We start from the raw sequence: 17,905 nt of genomic DNA, 5'->3' as shown, positions 1-17,905 counted from the left end.
AATTTTGTTGTAATATAGTACATAAAATCTTAGCCGAGAACGAATAGCCGATCCTTCGAGTGCATTATTAATGATGAGGGAGGACACGTGTACACGAATGGCAGGAGGTTGTCAAGCTCGAGGCAGGTAGATCGCATGACACCGATTACGAGCATTTCTCTTGATATGTAGTTGAGAAAAACATCCATGAACGCCCCACCAACAAATTCGTCGTTAATTTCCTCCTCAAAAAGTCGACGGTGGGAGCTTTCGGTATTGTTTCCTACGTTCGGAGAATCATCACCGTATTTAGAGAAAGTCAATGAGCCACTTCCGTTTGCTAGAGCTACAACTACTTCCATAATGTAGGGATTGTAGAATGCTTGACAGACAATTCGATTCAGGAGACTCGATAGGAAAATATTACCCCCAGCAAATGAAGGAGTCAGAGATGGGAATTCATCCTGGACAGCCTCATCACACGGGCGACATAGTTTTGCATTGCAAGCGTAGTGCAAGACAGAAAGCGTATTCCCAGTGGCCGATCTCGAGCCAGCAGCTGTGATTTTCCGTTCAGCTTTCATAACTTGGGTGTCGAACTGTTGCAATACACCATCAATAATGTCGGACTTCTCACGAAATATACCTGGGTCTAGACCAGGAAATCGCCCCAACGCTCGTAGTTTTACACTTTCCAGTGGAATACCTTGCTCTAGTTCCCGTTTAAAAGAAGTATGAGCTGTTGGCGAGGTCTCAGCATCACTTTCCAGTCTGCTGCTCTTGCCGCGGTGAATTCGCGGTGAAACAGGTCTGGAAGCTCCTTGGCTGATATGTTCAATAGCTAACAAAGAGCAGACAACACCGAAGTCAGCTAGACGCTCGTCGTCCAGTAAAGTGTTTTGCCCGCTCAGTCCGAATTCCGATACTTCATAGCTGGATGTAAGTTGGTCTGGTTCTCTCGATACGCTTTTGTCTAGCGGCAAGATCACAACTTGCCGAGCTTTTGACGCCTCGACGCGTAATAGATCATTAATTCGTGCTGGGCTCCCGACGACTAGGATCATATCACGTAGTAAATCTGCAGAGTGTTGTTCCGCCACCATCATTAGATCTTTAACTGTTGGTCTGTACGCCAGCAAGAAAACAATTTGTGCGTCTTCGGTAAACCCGACATGCGTCATCTGACGTTCGTGCTGGGTGTATCTCCGAAGTAACTTAGAGATCGAAACTGCATCCGACAAGCTCCTGGAGCAAATGACGTAATGACCTGATTGTCCCTTTACGTTCGATCTTAAGTGATCTCGTTGGAAAGCTGCTTCAATTCTGTCCACATCTTTGGATCGGATAGCTGCATGCAACGAACGTGTCTTCAAAGACGCCTTTGTCACAGATGGCGTGGACTGGGCTCGTTCAATTGGGGGTGGAGCGCTTATTTTTGTATCAGAGGTGAGGGCAGCAGCTAGTACATCGCAGTTCTTGGTTAAAGTGTCGCTAATCGAAGCTGCTGAGTCGCCCCATAGACCGTATTCGTCTTGATCTCCCAGCTCCAAGCGAATATTTCGGACAGAGGCTGATTTCATTACGGGGTGAAAGGAATGACGAGGTGATCGACGCCAAAGAGAGTCCGATGAAATTCGTACAGGAGAAGTCAACATACTCGCAGACGACCTGAGATCTTCTTCAGACTCGCTTTCCCAATACCCATACGAATTTACAATACGAATAACATCCGAGGCACTTTTCGCGATGACAAACCCAATATCCCTGTAGCACACATACATGGCTGTCAGCAGGAAACTTCATAGCGATCCTAGTTATATATCGCTAGTTACATATCGTACCCTTCACTTATGAGTGTACCAAACGGGGCCAGATAAACCGTACCGCCATGCGTTCCTTCATCTGCTGAGCAATTCCGGCTGAAAATCGAGAAGAGTAGAGCCCCATATTTTTCGTACATGTGTCGAGCTACGCTTCCGAATTTGCGGTCGTCGAAACGGGACGAAAACATGATAGGGAATATCTGATACGTCAGCCCGTCTAGGTACTGTGCGCAACAATAGCGATACTGTAAGTTTATATTTTCTAGTGGAGGTCGTTGGGACCAACTACGCACTTCATGGATCCATCCTTTACTCCACACTCGACGTTTAGTGTATTGGCCTACATGATACGAGCGGATTAAATTCAAGATGAGAGTACTGGATCCTGGACACACTGCAGCTCGAGCAAGTAGCATATCCTTCAGCGCCGACGTCTTCGTAGCATTTGCACCCAGTAGTGCTGACAACATTTCGTATTCGTGCACACGTGAGAGCAGCTGAACGTAAATATCCACGTGTTTCCCACACGTATCGGCGTAGTTTCGTATCGAGACTGCATGTAGAATTGTTGCTGCATCTTGTTTTGCTGGTTCATTTCGATTGTTGGCTAGGAAAAAGACAGCGGTCGCAGATGCCATCTTCACTCGACACTGATCCCGTTCCTTCATTAAACTTCCTCGTAAATAACTCGTTCTTCGTCTGTATTTTTGCTTTTCGAGAACACAAAGTAGTTCTGGTGATGGAGGTTCGTCACTGATAAACACCACGTCTAAGTGGATAGATCCACGGCTGGGATGATAAAACTCTTGAAGGAACTCTAGCACAGTGATAGCCGAGAGATTATATCCAGAGACGATGACGTGTCCAGATGCCTTGACCGTGACTTCTTTATCCCAAGGCTTGCTTAGCTTGGCTAGCGCATTGAGTTTGTTGACTTCAGCAGGAACAATCGTGAAAATAGCAATAATGGCAACAATCACGAACACGTGTCCCAAAAGAGTGCGCGGAGTGACATCTCCATAGCCTAGTAGTATGTATACAAGTGGTTAGCTCTTTCAATGTGTCAAGATAAAGGCATTGTCCTTGCCTATAGTCGATACCGTCACCAAAACGAAGTAAAGCGAGTCGTGATACTCCAATTTATCGTCTTCGTCGTATCCATCAGACTCTAGCGCTTGATAGATCCCCGCTGCGCATAGAATAACTGCAATTGTCGAAAAAATAAAGACTCCAAGCTACGTGCACATGTAACATCGAAGTGAGCCTCCAAGCCTCATCGCGATACAAAAAAATGATCGGAAATCTTACCTCGTACTCGAAGCCGTGTTTCTTGAACTTAATGTAACGAGCCAGCCGCAAGACACGTAGAATGCGGAAAATACGGAGTACGCGGAAGACGAACATCAAGTTTGATCGAGTTCCTGGATCCACGAACTGCAAAATAACTATCAGCACCTCATCGCGGACAAAGAATATAGTATACTCGATTGCATACCACAATTAGTGATGGGATAATCGTGACAAGATCGATCATTCCATGGCCTGAGAAGACATATTTCCAAGGATCGTTTGCTACAAAAAGGTGCAGCCCAAAGTCGAAGATGAAGAAGGACGTAGCGACCACCTCAACCGCAAAGCGAGAGTGGGAATAGTAAATATCCTGGTCGTAGAGCTCGGCGATGTACGCCAAGAAGATGAGCATGCTCAGAGCGAAATTGACGAGCTCCAATGCTAGTCCGTATGACCCCGCTAGCATTGTGTGGGCTCTCTCTTGAAGTGTTGGCACGTATATCTGCGCCACCGATCGCCCCACCTCCGCTCTCTTACCCAAGTTGTCACTGCGAACGCTGCTGATCTTCACATCAAACCTGGATGCACTCTCATCTGCGCTTTGTCACTTAAAATATGATAAACACAATGTAAAATTAATAATTGTTTACATTTGTTTGGGCTATCTGCGACTTGAATGCTGTCTTCATGTGCGCGTCCCGACTGTATTACACACCATAACACTACTATTAGAGCGTCACCACCACCTCAAACAATATAACCACATACCGTCTTCATCGCTTCACGTAGTTCCGCCATGTCTCTGCCTCCGTCGGGCGTCGCCACCTCCAAATAATGCGGCATGGCTGCCCGCATTGGCGACTTCTCCCTGCTTCAACGCTACCATCACTCTTGATTGAGTGCACCACACTACTTTTGCCATGTGTGTCAGTTTTTGTGTGACAGCCATTCGACATCAAGACGTCAAAGTCCGAGATGGGAGGTGCTCCGTGTGTGACCCCAACGTGCAGCAAGAGCGGCTCGCTCATCTGTCCGACATGCAAGAAGTTGGGCATCCCTCCGGCCATGAGCACCTTCTGTTCACAGGAGTGCTTTAAGGGCTATTGGTCCTCACACAAGGCGCTGCACAAGATGTTCACACAGGCCATGGCCGAGGAACAGGCACGCAATGAGAACGCCTCGCCCTTTGACGGCTTTGAGTTCACTGGAAAATTGCGACCTGGCGAGATCTCGGATATGAGCACCGTGCCTGAGCACATTAAATGTCCAGACTACGCCGAGACGGGCATCCCCGTGTCGGAGCAGCAGGCTAGTAAGGCCATCCCCATCTACACGCCTGAACAGATCGCTGGCATCCGTGAGGCCTGTCGCCTTGGTCGTGAGGTGCTGGACATCGCTGGAAAGGCACTGCGCCCCGGTGTTACCGGTGACGAGATCGACAAGATCGTGCATCAAGCCTGTATGGAACGAGAGTGCTACCCGTCACCACTCAACTACTACCACTTCCCCAAGTCTGTCTGTGTTTCGGTGAATGAAGTCATTTGCCACGGTATTCCAGACTCGCGTCCTATTGAGGACGGAGACATTGTAAACCTCGATGTGACGGTGTACAAGAATGGCTACCATGGAGACCTGAACGATACATTCCTGGTAGGCAACGTGGACGAGGACGGTGTGCGGCTGGTCAAGACGGCGTTCGAGAGTCTGGAAGTGGCCGCCAAACTCATTCGTCCCGGTACGATGTTCCGTGAACTGGGTAAACACATTGCAGCTGTGGCTAATGCCCAGGACTTCTCGGTCGTCAAGACGTACTGCGGTCATGGCATCGGCTCACTCTTCCACTGTGCGCCAAATGTCCCTCATTACGCGAAAAACAAGGCTGTCGGTATCATGAAGCCCGGTATGATCTTTACGATTGAGCCCATGATCAATATGGGAACGTGGCGTGACAAGACGTGGCCGGATGACTGGACGGCCGTGACGCAGGATGGTCAACGCTCGGCCCAATTCGAACACACGTTCCTCGTGACGGAGACAGGCTACGAGATTCTCACTGCGCGCGAGAATGAACCAGTGATGGAGTGGAATCTTGCCAAGGTGCAGCGACCGTAAATGTTCATACGCCGTGTTATCAGCAGTGATTGCCATGAAGCTGCTGTAATAGATGTATGACTCTTGTCAAGCAGCGCACAGACGTGCAATAAGGTAGATGACAACCATTTTTGGTCTTGACATGCGCTGGAGATAAGTTGCGCTAATGTTGACCATCATCGCTCATCATAAACGCTATGAAGTACCTAAGACTGACATTTTTTTTTCGATGTGATCATAAGTATCTTCCGATCATGATTCAATTTTACCTGACGTTTGTCAGAAGCTCCCGTCTCATGCTGTCATAGCACCATCGCCTAGCGAAATGACATATCATGTTTTTTCCGACGACGAGATGGATCTTTCTCAGGGAGTTGTTTACTGTGGCGAAAACAAAAATTCGTTTGAGACCGTACGTGTACGGTACATGATGTACCGCGTTGTTGAGGTAGCAAATCTTCAGCGTACCTGTACGCTGAAGAAAATGTGCTACATTCGATACAAATTTTGAATTACTCCGAGGTAATTGAGCTTAAAGCTATTACGGGATAGTTTAAGGAAGTAGCGTGTTGAGTAGACAAGAAATCAACTTATTTTTTTTTCAAGATGTTCATTCGCACCAGCAAGGCGTTGGCTCATCGCGCTAACAGCACGAACTAGTTTTCTGCAGCATGTTTGTCTTTGTAAGAGTCGTGGACATGCTCTAGCTTTACTGCCAGATGACAGCTCAAACTTCTTTTGCTTGCTGTTGATTTGGTGGGAATATCGAATCGACTCACGCCCACTTGCCGATGAGGGCCATCAAACCAGCACCCAGCCACAAGCAAATGTACAACAAGAAACGCTGGGCCGTCGGACGCGACAGGAACTGGCCGTTCGTGGTCATGTTGTACGTCAACAACTCCACCAGACCCGTGTACAGCAGAATGCCACCAGCAACGCAGTTGAGAATTCCCTGAACCCACAGTGACGTCGTCGACGAGTCCGAGTATGTGCTTCGGATACCAATGCCGATGACTTGGCCAATTGGAGTCGTGATGGCGAACACGAAGTTGACAATGAAGAGCTTGCTCTTACTTTCGAGGGAGCTGAGCGCTGAGCTGCCGATAGCGACACCTTCGAAGAACTGGTGAAAGCACAGAGCTGCAAGGAGAGTCTTGAACTCTGAGCCAGCCGTGACTCCGAGATCAAGACCGATGATGACGGAGTGGAAGACAACGCCAGCCTCGAAGATGATTGTGGCAATTTTACGACGAATCTTGGAGTCAAGCTCGCTCTGGTCGAAAGCAGCTTCGTGATACGGATTCTCCACTGGCTTTGGAGTTTCTCGATCCGCCGGAGTAATTGCAGCCTCTTGAGCTGTGATCTCCCCGTGAGCGTGACCATGGAGCATCGAATTTTGGGCACCGAAAAACACCGAACTCTCACACTCGATGAAGTGCATGACCACCAGAGTGATCAGCACAAAGGCGAGACCCAGACTCTCGTAGTTTTCCACGACAGCTCCGAGACACTCGTTGCTTAGCTTCTCAATGCCCTCGTTGACCATGTGGATGAGACCCGTGGCGAGAACAACTCCGAACGCGAAGGCACTGACAGCCTCCATAACGACCGAGTTGGCCTTACATTGAGGGATCTTCTGCGAGATGATCGGGATCATGGTGCCAGCCGCGGACACGACAAATATGATGAAGATAGCGCCAATGTGGAGTCCCATGTCGTACTCCTCAGCTTCGTCGAGGGTGACGCACCCGCAACAGGTTTCTTCTTCGGCCATGATGATGAACTCTTTTTTTTTAATAAGGAGTGTGGTAGTGTATGCTGGAACGCGAATGGGAAAGTGTTTTGTCATTCGATGGTATTCAGCCAGCGTAGGTTTAGAAGCAGACTACGGTAGTCACTACCTGTACAGTACACACAGTGCATGTATGCTAGCCTAGCATTGCTACAGTAGGCCGAATCTTGAGACCCGACTGGCGCCGTCGGCACAGGGCACCACGTCTCACCTGCACCGCCGCCGGACAAAGTGCATGTCTTGTAACATCACCTTTATCGCTACATGTACTGTATTACTGATTCAGTGACAGGTTATCATGCGGAAATGACTTCGACGATGTACCGCGGTGCAAAATACTGTGTGTACAGAACTTTTAATTAATTGCCTATCGCGACCGGAAGCGTTGTTGCGCGCCCGCAATTCTCGCGTCTGACGCCAAGAATATGCAAAAGATTGGCGTAAATTGTGTACTGAATTAACAAATAAAATATCAGTGCAGTGGATTTGCGTTTGTTTTTTGCTTTACGTTGTGCACTTATGCCCTGGCACTGTTGATATGGTCCGCCCTGCCGAATTGGAGGTGCACAACTGTACTACTAATACTCAATCAGTAATACAGTTTATTGTTCAAAACACAAAACTTGTATTGTCTAAAAAATGCATTTTTTAAACTAATAGGTGACTGTATTATATTAGAGCTTTTTAATATTATAATAGTAGTACATAACTTGCATTTAACCTTTATGATAACTAGCAGAAATACTTCATGTACCATGAAATACAGCACTGTCCTCTCAGAATTACAAACGCTAACAAGGTATTGTTCGTTTTATGCATTTTGGCGTAGCTCAGCCTTTTCATGACGACTTACAAGACTAAGAACGACAAGTTAGCCTTGAGCGATTAACAGTTTTGAAGGGATTGGCGATCTCGAGAACGAATAGTAGACTGTGAGAGCGAATGGCACACGAGCCAAGTGCCATTCGCTCTAGCAGCTCGCCACTCACTTCGCTTTATTCTTGATCGTAATGACCAAGTCAAGTGATCTTCGCTGGCGTGCCGTCACGTTAGTACATGTAACGGGGGTACGTAGCCCTAAGTGTACCCCTAGTTACATGAAGTATGACACGTCATACTTTGAGATATTTGGTACAAGGTACCAAGGTCGTCTAAAGCCAACCATTGGCTGATGACATTGCATTTCTAAAGGTGACTTATAGTTTGTATTTAACTCAAGCTTAATCTACCTATAAAATTACTCAGTTTACAATCTGCCTTAAGTTTGTCCTGTGAACTGCCGTTCACTGAGAGTTTGTATACTCTCGGAAGCCAACTTCCTCTAGCGCAAGGTGCTGTGTGCCCCGTCACACTCGGTAGCACTAGTAGTCAATCCACGCCACCGCGGGTAGACTACCTGAACCTCTCCGAAGCTCGTTGCCATGGATAGGAACGACTTCTCCCATATGGATGACTTAAAGTTCGTGTCGGTTCGGAAGATGGCAGGCATCTTCAAGGATGGAGGCCCTGCAGAGCCTGGTGGTGTCAGCACCGGCCGAGCAGCTCGAGCGCGTCAATGCGTTTGACGCCTACGAGCAGGGGCTCGTCGCGCATGTGCGGGAGAACCTGCAGGCTCCGGCGGCGGAAGCAAATCCGCCACACCCGAAGCCAATACGGCTGAAGATTAAGCCGTATGAAGGAAAGAAAGGTGAAAACCTTCACTTCTGGGTCCGAGAGGTAGAGCTCGCGATGGACGCGGCTCTGATCTCGACCGAGCAACTTCGTGTTGCTTTTGCGCTCTCCAACCTTAGCGATCGTGCTAAGCGTAGAGTGTACACACGGGAGGCAACATTTCCTGGATGTTTCACATCCTGGGCTCAGCTGTGCGAAGAGCTACGAGCCGCGTTCCTCCCGGCGAACTACGAGTACCGCCACGCTCGCGCTTTCTCTCGTACAAACAAAAGAGGCGTGAGCTGCACGAGTACATCCAAGAGATACGGGAGCCCACGGCGTCCCTAGTGGGAAACCCACGAAACGAACACATCAAGATGACTGTGTTCATGGACGGCCTTCGCGTTGGTCCACCGCGCACTTAGCTGTTCCGGGTGCAGTCAAGCACCCTTGAAGAGGCGATTCAAGTGGTTCTTCAGGAAGAATACAGCCATCGCCAGGCGCATACGCTGGCCTCAGCATGGCCTGGGAGTTCGTTGTCGACTCCCAGTCGAGCGAGCCCCAACCGACCAGTTCCCATGGAGCTCGGGTCCGCCGAGCAGCGCGACATTCGCTGCTTCGGCTGCGGGAAGATGGGCTACTATAGGCGCGACTTTCCCGCGGAGAGACTCCGCAGCCGAGCTTTCCCCAAGCCCGTCCTCAAGGGTCGCTGGCAGAAGCCAGGACCCGGGGCCAGGGGAACACCGGAAACAAGTAGGAACGGTGTCACTGCGACTAAGGTCGTCACGGCCCCCAACAACCAAGTGGATCTGGCCGTCAAGTTTGAAGACGTTGACAGCCTCGAACAGCTCACTGTTCTCGACATGGATCCATACGATATGATCCTGGGCATGCCCTGGCTTGAGGAGCACGAGCCCTGGATCGACTAGCGAGACAAGGCAATCGGTGCCAGCCGCCTTGCGAAGTCCGACAGGGCATTAGTGAGTCATGTTCCCACCTCTGTCAGGACCCGGGGCGCCCGCAGGGGTTTCTAGGGTACCAAAGCATCCGGCAGAAGCTTGAAAGTCGTCGACGTATATGACGACTCCGAGGATGCTTTGATGGTGGCAGCGCCCAGAGGAGGCGCTGGCCAAGTGGGTAACTTAGGTCCACAAGCGGGTAGCATAGTTCCGCAGACAGCTGCAGCTGTCACGAACACTGGCAATAGCGTGTTCAAGGTGGGTAACAGAGCTCCACACACTGTCGCCCAGACCGTAACTGATGAGGAAGACGTCGGATAGGCTTCCTGTGTGTATAACATAGTGCCACACGCTGTCGCCCAGACCTTAACTGAAGAGGAAGACGTCGGATACGCTTCCTGTGTGGATAACATAGTGCCACACGAGGCCACGAGTGCCTCGGATGTCGGCGCTCCTACATTCCCAGACGTGGGTAACAAAGCTCCACGTCACGGTCGCCGTCGACGACGACGACGCCGCCGCCAAAATTCGGATCCGAACGAAGTTCAGATCGACGTCGCGTCATGAGACTCGGAGTCCAGGGCCCGGACTCCTCCGACAAGGCCGGTGGAAGAGTGCAATCACATCTTCGATGGCGAGACCGGTTTACCCGTCAAGGCATCTGGTGTCCACTTGGAACCGTTGCCAGAGGTTGCAGAGATACTGAACCTCGAGAAAATGACGGTCGAGTCTTTCCTGGTCAACCGCAAGGCTGGAAAGGCTGCCGAGATGGTGCTCATAAGACCTGAGACCACTCGGGAGGAGCTGAACCCCTCCTCTGTCTTGGACGAGAACGCCCTGGAAGACCTAAACAAGCATTGTTTGGCGCGCTTGGGCTCTGAGGTCCTTAAGAACCCCAAGGATCCGGTGTATCCTTTGGTGTCGGAATATGCGGGCGTAGTGAGCAAACACCCACCGACCCAACTTCCACCAGATCGAGGCGTACGGCATGAGATTGATCTCGTGCCTGGCACAAAGTACTGTGTCACGAGGCAATGGCCTCTTCCGCTCGAACAGTGCGATGTCATTGATACATTCGTCGCTGCGAAAGCGAAGGCAGGCATGGTGCGGGAGTCGAAGTCCCCGCACTCGACGCCAACTTGCGTTCGGAAGCCGAACGGAAAGTGACGTCTAGCTCATGCTTATTATAAGCTGAACAACAAGACGGTGCCGGGAAGGATGTGTTTTCAAACAACATGGCCGGAAGCGTACTGTACAGTGCGCTGGATTTGGTAGACGGATACTACCAGATCCTGATGCGAGAGAGCGACATCCCGCTCACCGCGGTGAGCACTCCAAGCGGCATGCGTTGGGAGTGACTCGTCATGCTGCAGGGCTTGTCTAATGCCCTGGCGACCTTTAATCGCCTGATGACGCAACTGTTCCGGCCACTACGTGCCTTCGTACAGACGTACTTTGACGACGTCTTCGTCCATACCCGTGCCGAGGGAGGCAAGACGGCCATGGAGGTGCATCTGGGGCACCTCCGTCGAGTGTTGGAAGTGATGCGAGCGAACAAGCTCTACGCCAACATCGACAAGTGCGTCTTCGCGTCACCAGAGATTAAAGTTCTCGGTTGATTCGTAAGCAACGTGGGCGTTCGGGATGACCCAGACAAGGTCAAGGCCATAGCAGCATGACCAACGCCCCGATCCCAGAAGGATCTTCGAAAGTGGTTGGGCTTGGCCAACTACCTTCACAAGTAAAGCGCAGGGTACGCGGGCTTCGCTAAGCCCTTGTCGGGCCTCCTTCCGAAGGACGTCAGCTGGCACTGGGAGCAAGAGCACCAGGAGCATCAAGGCCAGTCTCCAAGAGGCCCCTGTCCTGGCCCTGCCGGACGAGACGAAGCCGTTTAGCGTCGTCTGCGATGCCTCCGATTACGCCATCGGATGTGCATTGCTGCAGGCCGACACGGCTGGACATGAACGAGCCATCTCGTTCCAGTCCAGGCAGCTCAAAGCCGCCGAGCGGAGCTACCCTGTCCACGACAAGGAGCTCCTGGCAATGAAATATGCCCTTGTGAAGTTTCGGGTTCACCTTCTGGGCTCTCGGCCCTTCGTGATCTACACAGACCACGCATCCTTGTGGACGGCGACTATCTCGCCTCACCTCTCCCAAAGGATGGCGCGGTGGCTGTCCTTCTACGCGGAGTACAACCTCCGCGTCGAATACAAGCCGGGCAAGCTCAACGTGCTTGCGGACGCCCTCTCTCGGCGTCCTGACGATGAGCTGGCCCACATCACACGGGTGACAACGGATCTATTTGATCGGATACGCATGGCGTATCCGGACGATAAGGCTGTCGCGCCTATCATTAAGTTTCTCGTGGCAGGAACGAGCGCGAAGTCCGACTGGCTTTCGTCGCGACAGCGCTCACGGCTCCACCGATATGAGTTGAAGGATGACCTCCTCTATTACGGGGTGGAGTCCAATGAACCTCCACGGGTGGTCGTGTCCAACGACGAGGATCTGACGTTCGATATCCTCGCGGAGGCGCACGACGCGCCCTCCAGCGGCCACTTGGGTCGCGAGAAGACCTTCCTGTCGGCCTCTCAGGCCTTCTAGTGGACCCACATGTACAAGTGGGTCGCCCGATACGTCAATACATGTGAAACATGTCAGCGGGTCAAATCCGCAGGGCACTCTTCGGCTCCACTACAGAGCCTGCCTGTACCGGCTGACTGTTGGAAGTCGATGAGTCCTGACTTCATCTTTGGGCTTCCCGCCGACGGACACGGCAACACCGAAATTTTGGTGCTCGTGTGTCGGCTGAGCAAGATGGTACATCTTGCTCCGGCTCCCGTTACTGTTACGGGCGAACAAAACGCAAGGTTGTTCGTCGATGGCGTGTTCCGCTATCTCCGCTATCACGGGCTCCCAGAGACGATTGTCTCGGACCAAGACCCGCGGTTCACTGCTGCGTTTTGGAAAACGCTGTTCCCTTTACTGGGAACTCGTCTGCAGATGTCCACTGCGGATCATCCGCAGACAGACTGCCAAACAGAGCGCGTCAATCGAGTGCTCGAGGGCACTCTGCGCAGTGTGTGCTCGGCAGCACCACGTACGTGGTCGACGCAGCTTCCAGTTGTTGAGTTTGCGCTCAACAACGCGGTGCACGCGTCCACGGGGTTCACGCCGTTCTACTTGAACGGCTTCCGCCACCCCAGAGTGCCTCTCACTCTTCGAGGAGCCACTGACTCCTCTATTCTAAGTGGGGGAGGAGGCTCGGAAAGCCCTTTCCTCCCAGGCCTCGGATGTGAGACCGGTTTCGCTGCGGAAACAAGCGGAATCCTTTGTGGATACCAAGCTGGTCGTTGTCAGCAGGGTCCGCGATGCCATGGCAGCCGCCCAGGACAGACAAAAGGAGTACTCAGACAAACATGGAAGAGGAAACTTAAGTGTATTTAAGGTGGATGAATTAGTGTTATTAGACACGAGAAGCCTACTATCAGCTCTGTCGACAGCAACAAGCTGAGGCACCGCTTCATTGGACCGTTCGCAGTCCTGGTCAGGAATGGTGCGTCGTATACCAACGACCTGCCAAAGTCAATGACGACGCACCCGACGCTCTGCGTTGGCCGTCTTAAGCAGTATTATGATCCGCAGGGGGTTGCTGACTCGCAGACCCACCTTGGCCCGGCTCCCCGAAGCGAGGGCCGGCCACAGACGTCGACGAAGGCGTCGGAGCAGGCACCCAAGCCTCGGTCTGAACGGCAAAGCTGCGGTCAAGACCGTACGCAGGAGGGGCTCCGTACGAACGAACCCCGGAGCCATATGCCGAGTACGTTGAGTACGGGTACGCTGGGTACGCATCATACGCGTACGACTGGAAGTGCGCCGAAGGCGGCTTCGGACGTGGAAGCAGAGCCTCGATCCGTCGGATCATGCGGAAGGCCTCGTCCAAATCGGACGCAGAGGCCCGCCGGTCCACCCGCAGATGCAGGCTCGCGACCGCACGCTCCAAAAGGTCCAGGCAGCCGCAAGAGGAGCGAGCTCGCCCTGATTCCTGATCTGGGCGGCAGCACCCCCGCCAGTCCCAAGGCCAAGAGCAATCTCAAGCACGAGGACACGTTGACGCAGGCGGTCAACCTCAGGGCCCTGTGTCGGACCCGCAGGAGAAGCACTCGGACGAGAGTGGCCGAGTACTCGTACTCGTACGAGGGCACCTCCGCCCCTGATTGACCGAAATGGAGAAGTCCACTACCACGTGGAGCGGATCCTCCAGGGGCAACGGCGTCGCGGTAGGCGACAGCTCCTCGTGAAGTGGAGGGGTTTTACCCACTCCGGGAACTCGTGGGAGCCGATTGAGCGGCTCCTGGTTGACTACACGAAGACTGTTGCAATCTAAAAACAGAAGCGGCGGCAGCTTCATAAGTAGTCCGAGACTTCTTGCCCGAACGGGGTACGGACGATGACGAAGCCGTACCCGCGCTCATCGTGAGCGCTAGAGGCCGCGCTCTCCAGAATGCCCCTTGGCAGCATGCGCTTGCTGGCCATGTGGGCTCACCGAACACGACGATCATGCTGGTCCAGGATGCGGGATAGCAGCTGATCTGCATGGAGTTCCCGTAACTCCGAGGGTGAGTACTTAGAGAGACTCCACCCAAGCCCAGAACATGTCCTCACAAGAGCTCCAGTTGGGACAGCTCTCGGGAAGAACCCAGCGGTAGCCATAAAGAGGGTAGAGACCACCCCGGTTCTCGGGCTTCTTACGACAAGTCGTGAGGTCCTTAAGAGGGATGCGGTGTGGCGCGAGAAGCACACACCGAGCTGCCTCCAAGTTGTCACCAAACAACTGCTCCTTCGGGATAAGGGTGCGTTCGTAACCGCCCCTAGATGTGTGACCGCCAACAAGGCCACGAGGAGCGACGAGAAGCTCCAGGAAGAGGTCAGCCCCAGAGCTTTCCGGGAAGCCAATACCCTCTTAAGATGATGGCAGCCCTTCGGTGCCACCACCGAGCCCCCACGCGCACGCTGGGCAGCTTGGAAATCCTCCTGCTGGTCGAGCTCGTTAGTGATCTCCCGGGGCTCAAGAATATCACCCTCTTCCTTCTCGTTCTCTTCATTCGAGGGATCGAAGAGGCCCCGATAGAAGTACCCAGTCTCCTTCCCCTCGCGGAACGAGACTTAGAAGCCATACGCTTCTTAGAGGGCTTGGCGCCTTTGGCTTTTGCGGCCTTAGCACGCGCAAGACCCTCGGCAAGCAAAAGACGTTTGCGAAGTTTCTCCTCCTCGTCGTCGCCAGCTTTGAGAGTGCCCCTAGTCTAGACGGCCGGACTCTCAAAGCACACAGACGTCCTGGGACTGTGATCACCTTGATCACTAGCGAGCGACTACACGCTGTCGTCATTGTGCTCGCTGGGCACTGGGCTGTGCCCTCCCGTAGAGCCCACAGGAGCATCGTGCGTGCTCCCGGACTCGGTTACGTCCTCACTGCCCGAGGTTCAGCAAGCCGAGGGCTCGGACGATTGTCTGGGGAGGCCGAGGGTGACGGACTGTGGTGCTTGCTCGTTCGCTTGCCCACAGCCGCGTCACCAGCTGAGCCAATCGCCTCCGAGGCCACCTGAGTAACCTCCTGGAGTGCCGAGCCTTTGCCGTGAGGCTTAGTGCTCTTGGCTTGCGCCTTTCCGGCAGCAGCTATGGAGCATGCCTTCGCACCGCTCTTCGCAGTGCCACGAGGCATGGTAACGGTCGATGTGGGGACCAAGAAGACGAGCGCTCAGACCGCTACTCGAGGCTCTAACTGTAAAGTGATCCTCCGCCGCGCTCGCGCGGCCAAGTCGCTGTTTTTCGACTTTGAGAATGAAAGTTGTGACGTACACTTCATTCGGATTGGTCGGTAAACCGAGCCTAAGTGGGGGAGGATGTAACGGGGTACGTAGCTCTAAGTGTACTCCTATTTACATGAAGTGTGACACGTCATACTTCGGGATATTTGGTACAAGGTACCAAGGTCGTTTAAAGCCAACCATTGGCTGATGACATTGCTTTTTAGGTGACTTATAGTTTGTATTTAACTCAAGCTTAGCCTACCTATAAATATACTCAGTTTACAATCTACCTTAAATTGGTCATTTCGCTCCCTTTCGGTAAAAGGGGACCTGTGAGCTGCCGTTCACTGAGAGTTTGTATACTCTTGAAAGCCAACTTCCTCTTGCGCAAGGTGCTGTGTGACCCCGTCACATGATTAATCTTGCATTTATATTTTCCCTCCCCTGGCCATCGATACTTTCAACGAAAACTGCTACCTAAATTAATGTAAAAGCTTAAGTAGTTTGGCTAATTAACCGTGAGTAGTGCTCAATAAACTTTAGTACATGTACTCATTGCGTAATAAAGTTTTTGTTCAAAGCACAATACACGTATTTTAATACATGTATTGCCAAAAAAATGCGTTTTTAATACTAACAAGCGACTGTATTTATATCAGAGGTTTATTAGAATTATAACAGTAGTACATCAACTAGCGTTTAACCTTTATGGTAGCTTCTAAAACACTACAGTACAGTGCCCCGTTTTCGCGCCCTTGGACATTTGATGAACTTCCAGGTGTGATGATTCTGAATCCAAATGAACTTTTGTATTAAAGCTGAGATGTGGTTTATTCGCAAATTCGATATGGTCCACCCCCGCAAAAACGGGGTGCAGTACTGTTCCATGCAATACAGCACTGTCCTCGCAGAATTAGACGTTAACGAGGTACTGCAACCATAATTATCTTTTTGTAATGCAAATTCATGACCTGATCTCGCTTCACGAAAACTGCTACGTCCATTTGCCGACAAGAAGCATCAGACCGGCTACAAGCCAAAGAGAAAAGTAATAAAAAGAAACGCTGAGCTGTCGGACGTGACAGAAACTGATTGTTCGTACGTCAACAACTCCACCAGACCCTTGTACAGCAGGATGCCACCAGCAACACAGTTGAGAATTCTCTGAACCCACAGTGACGTCGTCGACGAGTCCGAGTATGTGCTACGGATGCTAATGCCAATCACTTGGTCGATCGGAGTTGTGACAGCGAACACGGAGTTCACCATGATGAGCTTGCTCGTACCCTCAAGAGAATTGAGTGCGGCGTTACCGATGACAATGCCTTCGAAGAACCGGTGGAAGCACAGAGCTGCAAGAAGCGTCTTGAACTCCGAGCCCGTAGTCACACCCACGTCAAGACCAATGATGACAGCAGTGATGGGTAAACACGTATTGCAAGTATTGGTATTTATCAGTACTACTCGCAATGCCATATTACTAGCGTGGACAGTACTGCAATACATACTGTCGGGATCCACTTGACTGCAATCCTTACTGAAGCCCCACACTTAACCGGTTACCTGTAAATGCGGTCCTAAATCGCTGCGTGAAAGCTCCAGCAAGCGACTGGAGCGAAGAGATTGGTACCGTAGCCAGAGGATTATCTCACTACGAGGCTGTGTGTGTTGTGATCATTCTGCATTTTGCAACAACACCAACTTCACTTTTTAACACAATGGCTCTCAACTCGAACGCGTTCTCAACCAGCTGCATTCCGGAAGAAATGCTCTTACCAGTGCCGCAAGTGACCGTCGAAGCCCAAGCAAGTGTGGAAGACGGGGTACTCCAACTTACGAAAGCACCTTGTAGCCTGTGTGGACCCGGACTTCCTTGAGCGTTTTGCGCGGTCCTCGAAAGAGCAGGCGAATCCTCTCGTCTTTAACAGAGAAAAAAAACCTTATCGAACAAGAACCTCAGTCGGTTTCGATGGTTGGAATGGGTTATTATGAGAAACATGCCCCTCTCAGAGGAAGATGGCCCTCTCTGGCTGGTAGCGACAGAATATCCAGCAGCCGTCTCGACTTGTACATCTCGCACCTGGTTCCTCTGGTTGAGACCCGCATATGCGGGAGCCTCCCTGATCTTTTTGGCATTATGATGAACGGGTGGACCGACGGATCGACGCACTTTATTTGCGTGATTGCAACGTACATGGTAGGGAATATATACAGAGAGGTTCTGTTGGGGTGTTCACCTTCACTGAATGAAAGGCGATACAGGAGCACTATGAACTACTGCAGTTTTGTCCTAGCGATCTACGACAAGTCGATAACATCATCAGCTGTCGTCATCGATGACAACTGGTCGACTAATAAGTCGCTTGCTGATTGAATGGGAGTACCACTTATTGGTTGTGGGTGTCACAAGTTGAGCCTTGCTGTCAAATCATTTCTCTTCCGGCGTCCTGTAGTGGCAGTAGAACAGTTTTACGAGTGGACGGAATTGTCTCGCATCTTCGGGATTTG

General features: G+C 51.6%; 3 protein-coding genes across 3 annotated transcripts; 1 reads left to right on the top strand and 2 right to left on the bottom strand.

Moving 5' to 3' along the window:
- Window positions 1-29: 29 nt before the first annotated feature.
- On the bottom strand, window positions 30-3,558 carry PITG_12221 (uncharacterized protein; the record flags this gene model as incomplete). The annotated part of the gene is made up of 9 exons (XM_002900785.1): window positions 30-750; window positions 826-1,096; window positions 1,166-1,384; window positions 1,502-1,743; window positions 1,821-2,026; window positions 2,096-2,826; window positions 2,890-3,037; window positions 3,111-3,236; window positions 3,298-3,558. The coding sequence occupies 9 exons, from the start codon at window positions 3,556-3,558 to the stop codon at window positions 30-32; spliced, it is 2,925 nt and encodes a 974-aa protein (XP_002900831.1).
- A 509-nt stretch (window positions 3,559-4,067) lies between these two features.
- PITG_12220 (methionine aminopeptidase, putative) lies at window positions 4,068-5,204 on the top strand (the record flags this gene model as incomplete). The annotated part of the gene is made up of 1 exon (XM_002900784.1): window positions 4,068-5,204. One exon carries the CDS (start codon window positions 4,068-4,070, stop codon window positions 5,202-5,204), a length of 1,137 nt encoding a protein of 378 aa, XP_002900830.1.
- Window positions 5,205-5,958: 754 nt separating this feature from the next.
- Window positions 5,959-6,960, bottom strand: PITG_12219 (Zinc (Zn2)-Iron (Fe2) Permease (ZIP) Family; the record flags this gene model as incomplete). The annotated part of the gene is made up of 1 exon (XM_002900783.1): window positions 5,959-6,960. The coding sequence occupies one exon, from the start codon at window positions 6,958-6,960 to the stop codon at window positions 5,959-5,961; it is 1,002 nt and encodes a 333-aa protein (XP_002900829.1).
- Between the last annotated feature and the right edge of the window lie 10,945 nt (window positions 6,961-17,905).

Source organism: Phytophthora infestans, genomic scaffold (assembly GCF_000142945.1).
Source record: "Phytophthora infestans T30-4 supercont1.24 genomic scaffold, whole genome shotgun sequence".
Taxonomy (NCBI): domain Eukaryota; phylum Oomycota; class Peronosporomycetes; order Peronosporales; family Peronosporaceae; genus Phytophthora; species Phytophthora infestans.
This window is presented reverse-complemented; position numbering and strand designations above follow the sequence as displayed.